Here is a 21140-nt window from a genome sequence, read left to right as displayed (position 1 = left end):
TCAAGCCTTACTACATGGGTGTGCAAAACGGTATTTATTTATTTAGATTGTAAACATTTAAAATGCAGCGCTTTGCTCTGCCCTCCTTTATCCTCTCCAGCAAGTGGGGTCACGCGCTGAGATAAAACGGGTTCGGAGTTGTTGTTTTTAATTCGCGCGCGGGCTGCGAGAGGCGAGGAACCGTTTGTACCACGTGACGGCGAGAGGCCGGTCTCTTTCCCTTCCCCCCCTTGTAGATTTCCCTCCCCAATCGGCGCTGCCTCACGTGACCATCACGTAGCCCGTAACCCTACGGTGGCCCGTCGAGTTCCGCTCGTTTCCTAGGAAACGGCGGCTGACGCCTGGCGCGGATGGGGCCGAGTCGCTCCGCGGACCCTCGTCGTCCCATGAAGAGTTCCGCCTCGGCAGGTGAAGTCCCGCGAGGGGATATAGAAGCGAGCCGTCGCCTTCTCGGGGTGGGGTGGGGGTGAGAAAGAAACGGGCCCCTATGACGAGGCCTCTCAGCCCTGCCGGAGCGGGGGGGGGGGCTGGTCCCTGGGAACTTGAAGAGGGAATAAGCAGATGCAAAAAGGCTAGGGCTGTCAACAGGTGTGGCAGATGCGAGGAGCCTTTGTCTCCCTGTGAATCAGGTGTAAAGCCCCCCCTCCCCCCGCCGCATTTCCTACTTCTAAGCGCCCTCCCTCGCTTGCCAGCGTTGGAAACAGAATGCTGGGCACTTAAAATTGCCCTCTTCCTCATCAAGCAACGCAAATCCATATGGCTCATACCTCAAGCTGCTCATATCCACCTGTATCTATATGCAAGTCTGCATATACAAACTTGGGCCACGCAGTTGAAACTGATCTCTCTGATTTTCAGTACGGCTAATTACGTTTAGTAGGACAGGTGGGCTCAGGCTAGCAGCTCAGGAAATCCATAAGGTGGCAGTCCTATGCATGCTTTCCTGGGAGTAAGCACCATTGCACTCAAAGGGCTGAGTTAAAACAGGTATAGGATTATAATGTAAGCTTTCCTTAGACACTTTGTTAAATTTCTTTGATGATAAATGCAGATAAATTGAGGCACTACAGATGAAGGAATAGGATTTTTAGTTTTTACAAAAGGCCGAAATATTTTCTTTCTTTTTTCTTTCTGTACTTAGTTGTAAAGCAATACAATATTATTTCTTGTGTCTTTTTTTATTTAAAAAAAGCAGATTAGATTATGTGTCATGAGAGGTGGCATTTGTAATCTTCTTACCGTGTTTTCTGAGACTTTTTCCATGTGCTTACATAACAATACCTTATTTAATTGAATTCTCTGCAGTCATCCCTGTTGTTTTATATTGTAGTGCCATGTAGGTTTCAGAAGAACAATGAGCAAGATGTGGAAAATATGCTTTGTGATAAACTTCCCAAATTGGGATTTGTTTTTGATATTTTGTGTCGGCACCTGACACATCTAGAGAGCTTTAAAATGTCCTATTAGAGACCAATCAAGACACTTCTCATTTACTTTTTATATATATAGTATATATTCTTGGATCATGAATTACTTGAAGAAGGTTTAAAGGCCTGTTGTTCACCCATATTGGCTCAGGAAGGGACTTTCTTTGAGAGGTAAGTTTGCTTGTATTCATAGTGACAATTGCTTTATTTACATTTTGGGAAGTGTTTCTATTATTTAGTTATCTGAACAAAAATATTTGAGATCTTTGACTAGAACATAGCTAAGGAGATATCCAAGTTGCACAACATAGCAAAACATGGTACATCTAACTATTTCAATCTCAGGATCATTTCTCTTGTGTTAGTTGAGTGGAGTGGGTGGCTTATAGGAAATAATCGTTTTGTTTGCTTGTTGTTTATTTATATGGAGCCATCAGCATTCAATGTGTTTTATAGAGTAATATAACAAAAGACGGGTTTTGACTTACAAGATAAGAATTCATTTTAATAGAATTACATACCCTCCAACATTTCTCCTATGAAAATAGGGACGTCCCATTCCATAAAGATAATTTTACTAGATAGATAATTTATTACGGTTGGAGACCAGCTTATAAAACACACTTCGGGGTACAATCCCAGAAGGAAAACAAACATTTAAAACAATGTACAACAATAAATTTAAAATTTATAAATGCAATAAGTGTATAGTATAGACACTTAAAACTTTAAGATAAGCTACCACAGAGAGATAACAATAATTTTACTATTTATACCACACACATCTCACTGGGTTGCCCCAGCCACTCTGGGCAGCTTCCAACATATATAAAAACGTAATAAAACATTAAGCATTTTTTTAAAAAACTTCCCTATACAGGATTGCCTTCTGATGGCTCAGGGAGGGGGGGTGTCAGATAATTCCATACCCTCCACCATTTCTCCAGTGAAAATAGAGACATCCTAAGAAAAAGCGGGACATTCCAGGATCAAATCAAAAACTGGGACAGCTTCTCTAAGTCAGGGATGTCCCTGGAAAATAGGGACACTTGGAGGATCTGGAATTAACTCATGGAAGACATGGCTTTCAGTCTCTCTTGTGAGAAATGACAAAATTCCAGCAAGCTTACTATCTTCCACGGATAGAACCTTATGTAAGAAGAGCTTTCATTTTAAGACTCTGGTATTTACATAAGAGTGCAGAAGTACGTGACTTTCGGAGCATGACTTTAAAGAGCATTAGAGTTCTGTTGGGTCAGACCAAGGGCCTGTCTACTCCAGCATGAATCGTTTGTTAAAGGTTGTCAAACAAGTATGCTAAGAGCAGATTGGAAGGTTGTACATTAAAAATTCAAATACTTGGCGGCAGTAATTTAATTTGTGCTTTATTCTGTTTTTGTTGTTCATGCCGTTTCTTTTATTATCTACTTGGTAATTTCAGGGATTTGCGAGTTTAAACGCAGTTGCTGATTATGGCTCACCGGTTTTCAAAAGAAGACCTAGATGAACAGTTTGAACAGTTTTTGAAAGAGGTATTGTTACACTTTTTTTTCTTTACTGTATTCTTTCAGAGACATACCTGCAGTTTGGCTAAACTTATTAACATCTATGATTGGCTTACAAGAGATGAATTCCAATTTATGGAATTAACTTTTGGAAGACAGAGCTTTCATTTTCTTTTGTGAGAAATGGCATAATATACATCTCTCTTTAGCTTGTTCCTAATTTTTACAGAGCTTGGTGTAAACAAACAGATCATGTTCTTTATTAGTGCGTTTGACTGTTAAGTATTTCCTGTAAATGAAAGGTTCTGTAGCTAGTCACTGTTAGATCTGTGACAGTGGGTGATCCATCAGTGAGACTCTTGGTTATCATTCTTTATTGGATACCATAGCAGGGATCCTGTTGCTTCCTTTCTAATGAGAGGAGAAGCAACTACAGTGTGCACATCATAACCATTGCCATATATATGTTAGGGTGATGTAAGTTCAGCAGTTAATGCACATAGCAGCCAGCCATTCTGCACATTCACCAGGCCTCATTGAGAATGTGCACATAATCTGTCCAGTGTTTTGCACTCTGGATTCAACAGTGGAATTGATTCAACTAACTGGTCCTGCTAGTGAAAGCCTTATAAAGGACTTCCGCTAGTGTAATGGAACTTCCCCCCACCCTTCCCTGCCCAGCACCCAGATCAGCTCTACAGAGAACTCCAGAACAGTGCACAGCAGGAGGAGAGGAGAGATTGTTTCATCAGACAAGCAGAAATGCTTCCACAGTTGGAATGTTTGTAACAGCATCATGTTGAACTCCTCCTTCTATACGTAGGGCAGTAGTCAATGCTAGTCGTACTCAGAGTAGACCTATTGAAGTTAATGGACATGACTGACTTAAGTTCATTAATTTTTAGTGGGTCTGCTCTAAGTAGGACTTGGTTGACTACAACAGGCCTTGGACACTGTGCATATCTCAACTGCATTTTGTACATTCTCTGGAATCTTGAGGAATGTGTTTATCTGTATTTTAGTACTGCCCCCCATGCTGCTATTAAGCATAGTCCTATATGGCATGTCTACAAGCACATTGTGTGTGTGTGTAAGTGTAACTACACACTTGTAACCCACACATTGTGTGGACAGGACACTCAGAGTTGTATCCAACTCACGATAGACCCACTGAAATAAACAAAGTTAAGTTAGTCATGTCCATTAATTTCAGTGTGTCTGCCCTATTACTTAGTTGGATGCAACTCTCATCTTTTGTAAAATGCTTCATGGTGCGTGCCATTAATGAGGCAACCTGATTTAATTACACTGTATGCTACTTTTTCAATGCTACTATGATGCTACATTTGGCTTTCCAATAAGAACCATTGTTATTTAGATCCAAATTTCACTGCTAACTCTGTCTAACTGCTTTGTATAGTCCATGATTTTGCACGGACATACAGAGGTGTTGTTGTTTTTTTGTCTGTCAAACCGGGGCTTGGACGGTACAGCTAAAAAGGCCTGGATAATTCCTTTCTTTTTTCAGTCTTTCTCATTATGGTCATGTTCATGCAATTTATATATCAGGGACCTGTAATGCCATTTTTTTCTGTAAGTGTTTTCTTTCCCAGCTGTTACTCTACTGTTTTTGAAGTTGACAAGATGGCTAGACATAGAAGGTTTCCAGATCTCTGTTGAAACATCTGGGGACATTTCAGTTTCTTCAGTTACAATGCTCTGAGGAGTGTCGGCATCATCCTAGTTCCACTTGCTGAGCAGAGGATGCAGTTAGTCGCAAAAGAAATAGCAAGTGATAACAGAACTTGCATCAAGCACCTGTCAGTAGCTCCCAGTGCAGTTGTTTTGTGGCTTCAGTGTTGCATTTGAACTTGTGCTCTGCCTTAAAAACAGAACTTAACTTTGACTTTGTTATTTATATGCTATGCATTAAAATTATATTAAAAACATAAATCTGTTTTCTCTGGATAGTTCAATAGCTTGGAAAAGTAGAAATAAATGCTGTTATTTTGTCTTTACCACTTACTTAAGGGCTGCTTCGTATGCTATGTTTCAATACTTGAAATGTCTAGAAAAAGTCTATACTATGTACATTACTGTGGGTTGATTCAGATGTAAGACCAAACAATGGCTTATGTTTAGACTTTTTAAAAAAAACAACAAAAAAACCTTTAAAATCTATTTAATTAAAATCATTTCTAAACTTATTGATACTTAAAAAATATTCTAAGCAGCTCACAAGCAGTACAGATCAACATAAAAGCAGTGAAATAATCTCATAATAAATAAAAGATAAAACGGAAGTCCTGTAGTTCAGTGTTCAATCTTATGGATCAGGAAAAGCCTGCACAAACAGATACATCTTTACAAGACTTCTGAAGCAAATAATTAATGTTGTGTCATATACAGCAGAAGAAAAGACATTCCAAAGTGTGGGGAAAACCTTGGAAAATGACGATTTTTTGGTCACCACCCTATGATATTCTGTAGTGTGCAGTGCTAAGTGATCTTAGAAGTCTGCAAGCAATCCTTTGGGTAATTGTTGTGTTCTGCACATGGTTGTACAGAAAGTCCTTGGCATATGTCTGCAGGTTCTGCTACAAGTACATAAGCGTCTTTCTTTCCCTTCCCAGAATGACAGTGATGAGAAATACTGGGGAGTAGTCAGAGATTAATTTGTCTGCTAAAACAGAAGAAGAGAGGCTAGAAACCGCACAAATATCACACTTTGCCATAGAATATCAGTACTCTGGTCCTCCGGTAAATTACCATGGAATTGATCATAAATATTAGTTAAGACCCATTGAATTGCTGCAATATGCTCAACTCTCTTTGAGATCAGTGGGTCTTAAAAAAGCTTAACTTTGAACCGGTCTCATGTCCTATTTTATGGAGACCCAAGAAAATAAACCGTAACAGCACAAGTAATTCTTGCTTCTGATTCAGTCCCTTTCAGATGATTCACTTGGAAATGAGCCAAAGAAAAAATCCAGCATTCATGACTCTGTTGGGCAGGCCACAAATAAAGAACCGAAGAAGAATCCTGTGCCGTGGTGGATATCCGAGGATGATTCCGATAATGGTAGTGAATTCTATTTGGATTCTGTGTAATGTTTTTACTACTTGTGACCACAAGATGGCAATCAAGGCCTTTTGTGTTCATAGTTTTTATGATTATTTTTTTACAAATAGAATTATTGAGGTTCCTGTGTTAGATAAAGTAATTTTCAGTTTTAAAGATGCTGTTCTTAAAATACAGACTACTCAAGCAAGCCATTGTGGAACCTGTGTGTCAAAGTAGGTGAGCGATGCAGCCTCTGCAGGCAAAAACATTTTCTCTGGATACTGTTTGATTTTACTTATGCAAAGTTCTTGTACAAACATCTTGTTTTAAGAAAATGACTGTTCTGCATATTGAGCGCTTCTTTCCAGGTCACATACTGGTTCCAGAAGCACAAATTAGGTAGGCTCATATTTAGTTGTGAATGAGTTTCTCTCTTATCCCTAGTCAAGTGCAGTAGTGCCTAAGGAGTGAATTCACATTGTTTTGGGCCTCATATTTGGTGAAGGATTTGCAAGGTTACCTGAGGACAAAAGTGTTGCATGGAGAGTGCAGTCAGGAATGTATGGCAGCTGATTGAGATAGTGTACTTTGATTCCTTTGGTCTTCAGCCAAGGTTGCATTGGCCAGCGGTCGCTGTTTCCAGTCATGGACTTCTATACTTGGCATGCTAAGACACTGATGCTGTCTCAAAGGTGCTTGCCCCTGCCATTTATTAAATCCTTTTTTGGACTTAACTTGCTTGTTTGCTTTTTGGTAACCTCCCCCCTCAAAAAAAAGAAAATTGACATGATGTCTTCCTTGGTTTTCTACATATGTTGTTTTTCTCTCATTTCCCAAGTTGCTAAGACAAACAGATTTATCAAACAAGAAAATGAGAAGAAACTCATTGGGGCAAAAGATGAAATGATTGAAGATAGTGAAAACAAATCACCACTTTCAAATAACCAGTCTGGTACTAGATTTAGTTACCCCTTTTTAGAGATCAGCTTTGCAATAGTTGTGCTATATTGCAAGTCAAAATCAATTATTTCTGAGAAATAATGGTTTTCCTTTGTTTGATACCAGTTCTGATCAAACAAATATTGGCTTTAATTATGTGTGCTATCGCCAACAGTATTTGGTGAACGCAACTTTGACTTGGGTAAAAAACCTCGTGCTTATTTAGGCAACATACAAAAGTATGTAAATATGGTATGAATTAATTGTGTAATCGTGAGCTATGTGTAGAGATGATGCATGGTGCAGTGCTCAGCCAGGAATTAGGATTGGACAAATTCAATCTGAATATTAGACCAGTTATTATAATCACACCCTTTATTCATTTTTACTGTTAAGTTTCATTGCAAACAGTGCTTGAGCAAACCAGTTTTGTTTTGTTTTTTACACTGAGCATTCTGACTCCATGAACATGTGCAATATTTCTTGTAAAGCATTAAATAAATAGTTTGGTGTATACTTCAAGGAAGCGTAATTTAGCCAAAGAACTGTGTGGTGTTGTTTTAGAGGAGTTGTCTAATCGTGGTGCACTTCTAGCTGCAATGTGAAAATAGCTAGATATTGAGTCATTTTTTTCAGCTTGGTAACAAAATTTACCCTTCTTTTTTTGGTCCCTAACCAATTACCTGTACACTTGTGACTGTTTGTGTGTAGTTAAAGTAGTTGCTCCTAAACCCTTTTCAAGTGCATCCCACAGCAAGGCACTGGCTAAGTACAAAACACTGGAAAAATCCCTTAAGGCAAAGAAAAGTGTGTGTTCTAACAAAGAAGAAATCTCTGCTAACAACAACCATGACCATACTAAGGGTAACAAGCCTAAACTGGTTTTTCAGTATGATTTTTAAAATTATTATTTAAAAGAACTATTCACACATATAGCCTTTTCGTTAAAAAGTGCCACTGAATGTAGTCTGTTCTTTTTTACAGCTATAAATTGTTATCTGTTTTTAACTTTTTTATATGGCTTTTATTGCATGTTTTATATATTATTGATGTAAACTGCTTTGATGTTTTTCTTTTTATAGTACAGCAGAATATAAATATTTTTTATTAATCAATATACCACTGAATGGGCTTCATTAAGTAAGCAGGGCTCTGTTTCCTGGCCTATGTTTGAATCTATTCATTTTGCAATTTATGAAATATCCTAGGGTTTTTTTATAAAAAATATTTCAATGATTTATTAATAGAACTTCCAACCTAGTTATCAGCTATAATGTAGGAGCCAGTGGTGCAGGAGTTAACGTGAGTGAATGTCTATTATTTTTAGAAATAATCTAGAAAATGAAGTTGCCAGGATATCGCGCTTTGTGAAATAGAGTTGTGAAAGCAAAGATCCATACTTGGAATGGAGAGAGCCCTGTGCACTGGCTTCCATGTGGGCCTTGGGGATGTACTGATTATCTCTTCCAGTTGCAGCCCTCAAGAAGCTTTTAGACAGTCCGTAAACTATACGGACCAATGAAGGGATTTTTGACACCTTAGTAGTGCAGTGCACTTTTATTTCTCCTCCAAAATAAAGATTGCTTTCTCCCACGTGCACCTCCCCAAATCTTGAGATCCTCTTCAGAGACGCTGCTTACTAGGGAGGGGACTTTTCAGTAGTTGAGCTGCAGCTATGTGACCCACCTCCCTGGTGAGACTCGCCTGGCACTTTGTTTTTTATTATTTTGGTGCCTGTTAACACCTTTTTGATTTTTTTCAGGCCTGAAAAAATGTGAGATTTTTCACAATTGTAAACCATTGTTTACATGTTGTGCATTGTTTGGCCTTACAGTGAAACCGGTTTTATCTCTATCCCTGCTGACGTGTTGTTTTTAAAGCTATGATTTGTTTTTCATGGTATCTATTTTATGTTTGCAAGGCATCCAAAGATCAGTCTTGTGGGGCAACCTATATAAATTCCAAAAATAAAACTGTGTTCCAGCATGGATTTTTATGTCAGACTTTTCTTCCCCCTCCTCCTTTTGTTTTAAGGAATACGCAGCACAAGTAGTAGTTTTCTGAAGTCGCGAAGGCTTTCTCATGCTATCATGGAAGTAGACGAAGATCATGCGGGAAGCATTCAGCTCCAGCAACCTAGTGGGGTTTCGGTTTCTTTAAGCAAAGATAGCCTGGAAACTAACGGTAAAATTGCTTCAGACCTCAAACTTCCCTCTCCCCCAGCCCTACTCAGCTTTATTTGGCAGATTAAATAACTGTTAAATTATATGTTGAATATGAACTGATCCCCTTAAAATAATATGATAATTATTTTTACACTGGCACTAAAACTTGGGAGATGCTGCAATCAAATGATGTTGTATAGTGCTGTTCAGGCCTTTAGCGTTCTCTGAATTGCTCTCATTGCAAATTACTTCAGTCCCCAGTCTGTTCCAGCCATAGGAGCTCTGGTGCACACATGCAGCTCTCCTCCTCAGAACATCTTCTCTGTTTCCATGAGGTTATACACAACTACACCAGAGTTTTGTGAGCACTCAGTGCCAGTTTCATAAACACTCAATAAATGTATAATGCTCATGAAACTCTGCTATTTTTAGAATAGGCTTGTTTAAGATCAAGTCATACATTTTTGGGCATTATCTCTGCATTTTCTTGATTTCTCACTTAAAGCAGTGCCTGGACACTAGACAATTTCCCCCTGCAATTACCTTCTTACGAAAATTGATATTAATTTACTGTACTTATTTATATTCTGGTGCGTTTAAATTTAGATTCTGTTGTGGCTTCAGGGCCTCATGAGATCTTTTTGGGAGCCGGATTGGATACTTTAGAAGAACAAGAGGAAAAGGATAAGTTCTTTGCTGATCTTGAGAAAGGAGCATCATCTACGATAGACTATTCTAGATTGAATAAGGAGCTGGATTCCAATGATTCTGAAGGATTAAGAGCATTTCTACGGTAAAGTTAAAATAAAAATCAATAGTTCTAGTAATATTCAGAACTCGAAACATTCCTGTGATCTTTTCAGTAATAGTTTCTTAAGCAGGGCATAATAATATCCAGTTTTCTAATGATGAAACCTTAATTCTCTGCTTTGAACTGTGCAAATTAAATCTTCCTGTTATGGCTCACCGTATTCAGGATTCTGGTTGAATTTGTGGCTAACCTGTAGGCCTCCAGCTGTTGCTGGACTCCCAACTCCCATCTGCCCCAGTCAATGTGGCCAGTACTTGGGGTTGATGGGAGCTGTAGCACAACAACATCTGAAGGACCACAGGTTCCTCACCCTGTTTTAAAACGTGACTTAATTGTGAGTGTATTCCTCGCCCTCTCTTATGACTCCCCCCTGCAGATTCTGCACACAGCAGATTAGCCACAGTGTGGCTTGTCATGTCACATGGACCCAGATAATGGTTTTTTTGTTTCAAACAAGCAGTAAGTCAACAACAACAACAACAACAACAATAATACTATCGCCTGTTTGTGCTGCACATGGAAGCAGGAGGGCTGGGAGGCACATTTGCTATTAAGCCAATGTTTAAAACAGACCATGGCTTAGCGTCAAGAGTTCTGTACTACTTGCAAAGTTGTCTATTTTGCATAGTTTAGATTTTTAAAATTTTTTAGAAGGATATGCTGTTAACTACCAGAACAGCAGAGCAGTCTGTACTATGAGCATGAAAACAAATTTGTTCTGTCTAATACTGCTGAGTGAGAGACGTTTTTCTAGAAGTAATGCTGTCATATTTTGCAGAAATCACTCTGAAGCCAAACAGGTAGAAGAAGGCAATGAAGATGAACCGAGGAACCATGAAAAATCTGGTAACTGTACTTCAGTGTTTTATTATCATTTGCTTTATAGACAGCATTTTATGGACAATAATTTGACTTATGAAGTGAATGATCCGTGCAGGTCAGGTCACAATAGCCTAAAGCTGTAGTTACCAGAGACAAATGAAAGCATATTGCTGTCTGCCATGGGTAACAGAGTGCTGAAACAGATATATTGGGGTGGGGGGGGACTTTCTCAGCCTGAGGGCCACATTGTCTCATGAACAACTTTCTAGGGGCCTCATGGATGGAGCCAGAGACAAACGTGAGTGGAGCAACATACATGACTCTTACCCTTGAGCCATAGGATACATTCCTGCGACTCAGAAGTTCTAAACACACACACACACCTCTTTTAATCCAGATAAGCAAAAGGCATTATCGCAGTTCAGGGATACACTCCAGTCATGCAAAAGCACTCAAGGAAAGTATGGAGCAGAACTGGTGAGGGGTGGGGTCTGGGAAGAACAGGGTGTGGCCTGGAAAGGGGCGTGGCCTGGGGGGAATTCCAAGGTCTAGCCAGAAGGACCTGGAAGGCCTCTCTCAGGCCTGATGTCTTCCAACCCAAGATAAAAGTTTCAGTCTGATCAAAGAAGGTTGTTCTTACAATGTAGCAGTACATGTGGGAAATATTACAGAACTGATGGATGCTGAAGAACCTTTTTCAATGCTTACTGCAGAATATCAGTTTTTTTGCAGAGCACAGTGTGCACTTTGGAAGGGACTCTGTTCCAAATGAATGAGGGTTTAAGTATTGGGGTTTTTCATGCCATCTAGGTTATTTCTGCTAGAAGGAGGGTCGAGAGATTATCCCTACCCCCAGAACCTTTGTCTAATACTTGAATTTGTGCAGTTCACAGTCTGCTGAAGGAGGGGGCTGAGCTGCTTACTCGTGAATAAATCTGCAAATAAAAGGGTTCCAGTCTGTTTCTTGTATCCATCTCTTCCTGGTCATTTGATCTGATCCAAGGAAGAGCTATATAGAGATGTAGGGGGATGGCTGGTCCTATTTTCTTACAAAGAATTAACCGTATGCCTTGCGTCACACACATTCCAGGTGATTATAGTGAAGATTTTGAAGAAGGTTCAGAATCTAATGAAGACAATAAAGCTGAGCAAGTTCTTGTGACAGAAGCTAAAGTAAGCGTTTTGGAAAAGCAGAACCATTTCATGTTTTGAACATTACTTATAATGATTTTAGTGTTGCTTATACCCAACGAACAACTTACCAGACATCTACTGTACAGTGCAATCCTATTCAGACACACTAAAGGCCCATTAGGTTCTTTGGTAGTAGGGTAGCAGATGATGATGATGATGATGATGATGATGCATCCAGTCCAAACGTAATGGATGCTATTTAGTTGATAGGCTTGCTGTTTAGGGTAGCGGTGGACTCTGTAATATTTAATATCTGGCCATTCAATCCCATTTGTAACTCTCAGGGTGGTTTTACAATCCAGGAATAAAACAAAGGACAATAATAAATGTGACAAAGATCAATGTAATCTGAAAACTGCGGGGGGGGGGGGCTGGATCAGTAGCAGTACTGATGCAGAAAAAGATTAGGAGATATAAGGCATGTTACCAAAAAAAAACCATTAACAGTGCCCAGGCATCACTCTCAGTCACAAAATAGAATAGAAAAAGGTTTGTAAATTGCAGGATATGGATGTGATAGGAAGAGAGATGGAAATCCATGTGTACATATGTGCCTTACTATTTTAATAAAGGCAGGATGAATGTCCCTGCACTGTAGTTGTATAGCAGTGATATGCTCACCATCTAAAGCATTCAAGATAATCAAAATATGTATATTTCACATCATGCACATTCATATGTATTCTCTAACTTTTTAGGAAGAAAAGACTGGCATGCTGGCTGAAGGTACAAAAAATTCACAAGATGTGGAAACGTGTTAAAAATACAGCACAGGGCTTGAATGTTTGATTGGCTTTGCTGTACCCAATTTTGGGTGAAAAGAGTCAGAAATTATCCACACTTTTTAAATGGACCTCAATGCTAGCTCCGATTGTGCTGGCGATATTTGCTTTAGAGATGCTTTGCAGATATCTGTAGAAGTAAAGGTTATTCCTTTTATTCCAAATTGATGCCTACTATTGGCTTCCTTTTGGAATCAGAGGATTAGCTCTAGAACTGAATATCTCCTTCCATTTGTAAAAGGGACTGAGATCCAGTAGAAGGAGGGAGAAGTCAAATGTTTACCAGTCTCCCTCTCCCATTATTCCAGAAAGAAGCTCATACAAATCTCTGGAGGACCTTTTAAGGGAGTATAGGGTTCTTCTGCTTAGAGTTTTTCTAACAGTCATTTATTGTTAGACAAAATAAACACACTGGCAAGGAGGAATAAACAAAAACCATCTCCTCCCTTAATGTAGTAACAGTGGAGTCCTCAGTATTTATCACTATTAATCCCCATTTTTATCTGGGAGGACATGAGCAAGGTCTGAAATCAAATTATTAGTAACAGAAACCAGCACAGAGCATTGTTCTTCAGTTTTGAGAATCATTTTGAGAAGTAGTTCAGATGTGTAAATTGTGTTTATGCTGGATAATCTAAACCAGCCTTCTCAATGTGATGCCTCCTGTACTATTTATTGGACCTTAGCTCTTGTCAGCTCCAACTAGCATGGTCAATGGTCAGGACTGATCCAAAATAACAGGAGGGTGCCAAGTTGGCTTTAACAATAATTTTATAAGCCAAACAATCCCAGTAAAATAATTAATATGTGTTTGTATTAAGTTACCGGTAAATATATTTATATTTTATTGCAGTTCATGGTCAGGTAAAACTTCCTTGCACTGCTATCTTTCTGACCTGTCTTACTATGAGAAATGTGGCACCCAACTGCATACATTTTTACACAAAAGCAATTCCCACCAAGTTCATTGTGACTTTCTTCCAAAAAAGGGTGCCTAATTGCACCTTTAGCTATGAAATTTATACCATGCTTTGGGGAAAACAAGCTAAATCTGGGCAGGGCTTGAAGCAATTGCCCAATAGTAAAGAGCCATAGTTGGAGTTTGTACTACAAAAATCCTTTATAGTGAATTGTTTACTATAAAAAACTGTGTTATCCATTTCCCCCTTCCACCCTGTTTATCACGAATGCCTTCTCCACTTTTGAAACATCTTCTGGCCTATGGCCCTAGCCTCACTTATTAATCAAGCAAAGCGATCCAAGCCCCCAGTGCACCATGTGGGAGGGGACGGAGGTGTCCCTCCACCTAGCCTGGCTGCCAAGCCTCCACTGGCAGGGGAGCCCCACCAGCACCCCAATTTACCCACCCAAATAGCAAGTGGGCAGAAGCTACCATTGGTAGCAGCCCTCAGAAATCCACCAAAATGAGGTGTTTCAGGGATAAGGAAGGGATGGAGGGCATATGCTGGGTCTTGAGCCAGCCCTGCTGCCACCACAGGATAGCAACAGGCCTAGTCTTGGGGGTGGCACAACAAAGAGGCTCCCCCACTCATCTTTTGCCTGGGCTAGCACAAGGGACAGAGCTGTGGATGCGGCCTAGCCACTCTGGCAAGCCCTGTTGCTCCCAGCCAGAAGTTTGGGTTGCCACCTTATATATCTTATCCATGTGCTTTTTAGAAGCTGCTAGGGACATCTGAGATTGCTGGGGTGGCTACTTTAAAAAGTTGTACTGAAATGGCAGAAGAGCAAAGGTTAGAGTCTGTAACCCTCATATTGTCTGGTATGGGAGATACAATTGTGTTGCACGTCAGTGTTCTCTTAACTTATCTGTTTTCTCTTTAGTTGTCCTTCTCGATTCCCAAGACTCGACCCTGGAGATGCAAAAGATTGGTGAGCAGCAGGATGCAGCTGTGACAGAACACCCTCTACCTCAAGAAACCGCTGCCGATGAAATGAATGGAACAGGTAAACCCTCTTTATTATTGACTACTTCTTTCCACATCTGTTAGCCATGCTGAAAACAGAAGTAAGGCAAGAGCAGTCTGTCTTGGTCAGTTCTAGCTCTTTCTGCTTCACAATTACCCTTTGATCATGTAAACATTTAGAGCCTTATTCAGCCAAAGCTAAGCTCTTTGAAGTCATATTGATTTCAACAGGAAAGAATCAAGCATTTCAAATGGAAGAGGCTTAGAAGTGCATAACTCTAACATGTCTTCATTGCTTAATGTTTTCTCAAGGTAAAAGATTATGTAGGCAATTCCTAAGTTTTGAAAATCTAGTTCTGAATTGAAGAAGAGAAATGCTTTGTTTTTTTCTTACTAGTTACTGAGTTTTAATGGCTAAGGATGTAATCTATATTTTTGTCACTGGTGGCAACCAATATTTAATTATTGTGAACTTCAGCCTAATACTGCAATCCTGAACTTGCTTCCTTGGAAGTTGGTCCTACTGAACTCTTGTAAGATATGTTTCTCAGTGGACACGATTCTACTGTTAGTATCTTAGGTAATTGTTGCTATTGCTTTATTGACATTTCAGCTCACTTCATCTTGGTTGACTTTTTCACCTGACCCTCCTCAGGTATTTCTGGTGCACAAACGAATAGTGATATTGAAGCTTTGCATCAGGCCTACTGCCATATTGAGCAGTCTTTAGGAGATTCTGATGAGCAAAGAATTCATGGTGGTAAAATAGAAGAGAACTTGGCTAAAGATGTTTCACCGAACACAGAAGGCTGTCCCAAAAATACCTCCACTACTGATTCTGGTAAATATTGAAAATTCCCAATACAACTTTATTTTGGCATATGCACATAAATGATTCCTGATTTATTATTGCTTCCAGCACAAGCTTATACCAACACTGGTGGCTTGGGGATGGAGTCCTTGAATTCTCTTGGAATCATGTTATTTTACCTCTCCTCTCGAGACACTATTTTCCCATCTCCAGCATTCAATCCTTATGTTTAGTAGGCTGCAGTTGCACTAGCACCAAACCACAGTTTAGTTAAAAGATTGGCTGCACACTGTTGCAAAGGCAAGCATAATTGTTAATGCAGTCTGTCTTCTAGTGTACACATGGCTTCAAGAGCACTTTCTGAGCCAGGCTGAGGGCAAAGTCCTTTTTTTAAAAATCTCCCTTTTAATTCCATGATGACTCATCCTGCTGTCTGCTGCATCAGAACCTGCACTTGCCTAGATGTTTATGAGGTCTTCCTCAGCTTTGAGGATAGTGTTTTGGTTTCCACGGAGATCCTTCATGGCTCATTCTTTTGTTCACAATAGCTTCTCTCCCTTTATTTATGGATAATATTTATCACCTGCCCTTCAACATAAGGTCCCAGAGCAGGTTGTAGCAAGATAATATACAGTTATAAAAACAAGTAAATCCATTACAGTCATAAAAGCACATAAAAATGTTCCAAATGGAACAAATTCAGCAAAAGAAGTGCGCAACATAAAACAATATCTTAATGGTCTCAAAGGCCAAGATAAAGAGGAGCATCTTCCACATACAGTCTTCATAAGTGACTATTAGCCCCACTGACCCTCAGCAGCTTGCTGTGGAAACTGCCACCCAGTGAATTATTATTCATCTGTGTCTTTGCTACCTGCTGAGATACTAGCACAGCATGAAAGTAAATTTTGAAGCACTGACGATGCTCATTTTTAGAGTGGTAGGTCCTTAATCAGATACCGTTTGAGTGTGTTCATTTAGTAATGTGAAAGTTGACCCAGGAGTCACACAAACTGTTCACTCACTAAAAAAGATTGCATATACAGGAGACCTGACCAAAATGTAAGACAGTTACTAAACACATACATAAAAGTGAAGATTAATTGGTTTGTAAATAGTCTGGGGAGGTTATGAATTATATCTCAAAAGGATTGCTGTCGTTACAAAAGGAATGTTATGCCATAGACAGGAGAGATCACATTACATATAACAGGAGACTACCTATAGCCAAAGACATACTGGATGTGCACATGCATGTACATGAACACAGAATCAGTGGGTGAGTTTCATTTGAAAGTATTTCATTACTGTTTGTTGATCTAGAATGTTGTCGTTTCATCTACTTAGATCTCCCCACCATAGAAGAACTGATGAAACCTATCAGAGCAGATTCAGATTTTACCAGGGACCCTGCAAGGTATTCATTCTAGAAAATACACAGTTTATGCCAATTAATGTCCTTTCTTTCTGTCTTGTTCTTTGCCCCCTCCCCCTTCTTCAACCTCTGTCCAAAGGATTTGGGAGTTTGTCTTAGCTTGCAGTTTGTGCTTTGCAGTTGAGACAGATCAGTCCTTAAAACCTAATCCTGAGATTAAGTCCCATACTGCCAGTACTCACTTAATACAGTTATTGGCTTAACTTTGAAGCTGGCATGCTGTTGTGCACCTGAAATAGATTCTAATGGTCCAGTCCTGCAGAATGCTAAACTAAGAGAACAGGTGCTGTGACTGGGCACAGTTTCCAGCATAAGTGAACAGCTCTTCTCTTTGCACCAGCTGTAGGAGCCAACCCTAGTCTTTTCCAACATTGAAAGCTGCTTTATATTAAGTCAGGCCATTGGTCAATCTACCTCAGTATTGTCTACATTCATTGGCTGCCTCTGTCAAGGGTTTCAGGCAGGTACTTTCCCAGCCCTACCTGCAAATGCTGTTAAAGAAAACTGGGAATATCAAGCTGTGTCTTTTCCACTCAGCCTCATATAAGGTGCTGCTTTTTAGCTCCTGCAGCACCCACGGTTTCTTCCATGACTGCTTAAAGCCCGTCCTGCAGAATCAGGCCATATGTCTTAATGTATCCCGTTAACAGTCACGTAACAATAATGTGTAAACTAAAACCTAATGCATATAATCTTTGGATTGTGCTTTCTTCACTTTTTTTCTGTAGCCCTGTGAAAGCAACACACAACGGCACTGATGAATTAATGAGCCATTTAATACTGGAAGAGCAGCAGAATGCTACTGCTCAGGAAAAGCAAAACATTGGCTGTTCATTGGAGCAGCATAGTGGACAAGAGAATGTTTTTGTTCAAGCTGTTGCAAAGGAAGATAGTGAACTGATTCCTCATCAAAGGACTGGCAAGGACAAACGGATTGATAAACTTAAACATGATGTGTTGAGGCAAAATAGTCTCCCAAGTTCTTCAGTACTGCATCAAGACAAAAAGACTAACCAGGTAAACAGCATCTCAGTGTCTTAAAGAGATTTATGCAAGTATAAAGATCAGCTATGCACATAATATATTTATTTATTTGTTTGTTTGTCTGTCTGTTTAATAAACAGATTGTACATAATATTCACTAGTTAGGCCCTTGGGTGCTGCAAGGATTAATTGATTGATTATTTTTTCCTTAATATTTTTATCTCACTTTCCTTCACCAAGCACCAAAGATGGTTAACTAAATTAGCCTCCCTAGAAAGAAGTCCAAGACACTGGGCTCAGCCAATAAAGATCTCTGTTGTTGAATCCCTGCTATTGTTCCCCATTTTTTTCCTCTAACCCAGGGGTAGGCAACCTAAGGCCTGTGGGCCGGATGCGGCCCAATCACCTTCTCAATCCGGCCCGCGGACGGTTCGGGAATCAACTTGTTTTTACATGAGTAGAATCTGTGCTTTTATTTAAAATGCATCTCTGGGTTATTTGTGGGGCATAGGAATTCGTTCATTATTTTTTTTCAAACTATAGTCCGGCCCACCACATGGTCTGAGGGACGGTGGACCTGCCCACGGCTGAAAAAGGTTGCTGACCCTTGCTCTAACTTTTTCACTGTTGCAGTTTCCTCCTTGACCTCTTCCTGCCTCACCTGTCTTGACACTCTTGGCTAATCTTCTCTGATTATGCAGCTTTGAAGACAGAAGCTGCCTTGTCTTCTGTGTCTGAAGCAGCTGAGGGCTAGGCAGCTGAATATCAAAGAAGTCTTAGTAGACCTTTAAAATATTATCAACAGACTTCTTTCCATCCCACTCTTACCCATGTTTACTCGGGTAAGCGAGATCAATTTCAGTGGGACTTACTTCCAGGCAAATTGTTTTAAGAATGCAGCCTTCACCTCTCTCAGTATAGCCCATCAGTAGCGGTGAGGCAGAGCCACTCTTCTGACAGCTGTGTCGCTGCACTACCTGGATAGAGCAGGGCAATGGAAGGTCAGGGCTGCTTAGGTGCACCAGCAGTAGTGCTGGATTGGCCAACAGAGCTCTGACCCCAGCCCCACCCAGGTAAGCTGCAGTGATGGCAGTGCCAGGAAGGCTGCTTCACCCTGCCACAGAAGCTGGTACCTCTGCATGGGCACACAAATTTGTTTCCTGGTTATTCTCATTTTCCAGACTTTGGGAGCTAAGAGGAAATTTTACACATGAGCTGAATAGCACAACACATTGAAATGTAATCTGGTATATATCATTGGTGTGGAACCTCTATTCCCTTGAGTCTCATTAGACCTACCAGCCTCAGAGGTTTGCTCACCAGGTTGTTTTGGGCACACTATGCCCTACTTTGCCTGGCCTGATGACCAGGGAAAGTTCTAACTAGCTAACAGGAAGTGTGCTCCCAATTCTTCCTTTGCATTCTGGCTTGAATTCAAGCAGATTCTTTCCTTTGAAGTTCTGTCACCTGATACCTGATGATTGACAGGTGAGCACTCTGTATAAAACTTGTTGTGTTAAGCTCATTGTAAACACTTGACTTGATTTTACATTCAAAGCCAAGCTGGTTGATTTAATAATATATAATGTTGTCTCCAGACCCGTCTGTCCCACACTTGGACTAAAGAAGGTCTAAATTCGGTGATGAACAAACAAGTAACATTCAGAAATACCAAAAATACAGCTGCTGTACATAGAAAGAAATCTCTAAGTGGACCCCATAGCTCTGTTAGGAGTTCTGGATATGGAAGATCCAGTTCTCCATTAAAGCACTTTTCCACAATTAATGAGAAGAAGACATTAAAGGAAAACATCAAAAAGCCAGTTTTAAAAACAAAATCTCCTCCAAGACAAAAAGGTAATGGATTTTTAGTGTGTCTTTAATGCAGATGTGTTTGATTTAATGTAGGGAAAATGTCAAGTGTAGGATTCCTCAGGGTTAAATATTACTGCATACTGCTTCTTGCAAGATGATAATACTGTTTAAAAACGTGGAACTTTTAGATACATTCAAACATATGTTTTAACCTAAAAAATTTTGTTGGTAGATTTACCAGTGCTCAACATAGCAACGTGATTGCACAAGGCATTTCAACTTCTTTAAAGCAAGGTGTAGTTAGTTAACTGCACTTCCAGTTTGTCAACTATATTCAGCAAACTGTTTGAGACTGCAGAGTATCTTTGACCTCGAGTTCCCGAGGCAAAGCCACTGTGGCCTGAGACTATTTGTAAGGCAGCAGATAAAGAGTTGGCCATGAAGGAGTCCCAAAGGGAAAAGATCACCCTGTGCATGCTCTTTTCCCTCAGCTTCTCATTACAAAGAGCTCCTGTGGATCTTCTCTAAACTGCTTTTTGAAGATGGGATAGATTATCAAGTTTGATGATTCAGGGAAGCAAGTCAGAATTCAAAACAAAAAACTGAGGACCTATGTGTTAGTGTCCTTCAGTTTGGTAAACACGGTGCTCTGTTTAGGATACTCTGAAAAATATAGAACTTTCTCCTAATTTGTTTACAATCCAAATCTAGATGAGGAGGAGGAAGAGTTGACAAAGTGAAGGGAGGCTGAGGCTGGGATAACAAGTTGTAAATGCATTCCTGTGCATACTTACCATGTGGTCAATCTGTATAGGATTTGGCTGCACAACATTAAGTGAAAGAATTTGTGCAAAGGATGTGTTTTAGAGAAGGATTTGATGTCAGAATTCTAGATACAATAAGTAGCAGTGGGATTTGTTTAGAGACCTTTGAGTAGGTAAGGTTGTTAAAGCAGGAAGGAAATATTTTAGATGGTGGTATGTTTACAATATAAAAGCACAGAAATAAGGTGAGGGGGTGAAGTTGTAAAATGACTTGTCAGACACAAGTGCCTTGTTTTAACATGCATGTTCCCTACAGGATTGATCCTTGTTTAAAGTGGATTCCCCCCCCCCCCCGAGAATTGTAAGAGAAGATTATATGTCATTTTAAATACTTAGAGGGTAATGGGATATATAAAGAAGAATAGTGAACTGTGGAAAGTGGTTTGGAAGTATGGCAGCAGTATTTGGTTTTGTAATTTTAAAGCAGGAAGACAACAGCAGTGGGCAACATTTAATGTCACATGAGTGACCTCCACCTCCTCCAGAAGTTCCCTCAACACAGCAAAGAGGAGGAAAGGAAGGGGAAGTTATTTTATGGAAGCAGAAGTCTATTCTACTAGTGAATAGGCATCATGGAATTTCGCCCAGTAGTAGTATTCGCTTTTCCACTTGTACATTGCATGATCTGTTCAATGAA

The 21140-nt window shown here is 39.9% G+C and overlaps 1 protein-coding gene across 5 annotated transcripts in view; it reads left to right on the top strand.

Moving 5' to 3' along the window:
• Positions 1-278: 278 nt before the first annotated feature.
• CEP162 (centrosomal protein 162) overlaps positions 279-21140 on the top strand; it is a 35300-nt gene continuing 14438 nt past the window's right edge. For 2 of the 5 annotated variants that reach the window (XM_081000022.1, XM_081000019.1), the window contains exons 1-14: positions 279-408; positions 1510-1598; positions 2869-2959; positions 5879-6014; positions 8970-9119; positions 9707-9893; positions 10690-10757; positions 11824-11906; positions 12626-12653; positions 14552-14674; positions 15290-15475; positions 16793-16862; positions 17609-17897; positions 19463-19721. In XM_081000022.1, coding sequence (XP_080856148.1) covers positions 2900-2959; positions 5879-6014; positions 8970-9119; positions 9707-9893; positions 10690-10757; positions 11824-11906; positions 12626-12653; positions 14552-14674; positions 15290-15475; positions 16793-16862; positions 17609-17897; positions 19463-19721 — 1639 coding nt within the window. In that variant the 5' untranslated portion in view covers positions 279-408; positions 1510-1598; positions 2869-2899. Of the gene's footprint in view, positions 409-855; positions 988-1509; positions 1599-2827; positions 2960-5878; positions 6015-8969; positions 9120-9706; positions 9894-10689; positions 10758-11823; positions 11907-12625; positions 12654-14551; positions 14675-15289; positions 15476-16792; positions 16863-17608; positions 17898-19462; positions 19722-21140 lie in introns of those variants that run through there. The other 3 variants (XM_081000023.1, XM_081000021.1, XM_081000020.1) reach the window with 3 other exon arrangements.

The sequence above is a fragment of the Podarcis pityusensis genome (genome assembly GCF_964106645.2).
Source record: "Podarcis pityusensis genome assembly, chromosome: 3".
Lineage (NCBI taxonomy): Eukaryota > Metazoa > Chordata > Lepidosauria > Squamata > Lacertidae > Podarcis > Podarcis pityusensis.
Note: the sequence above shows the minus strand (reverse complement) of the source record. Positions and strands in the feature narration are given on the sequence as shown.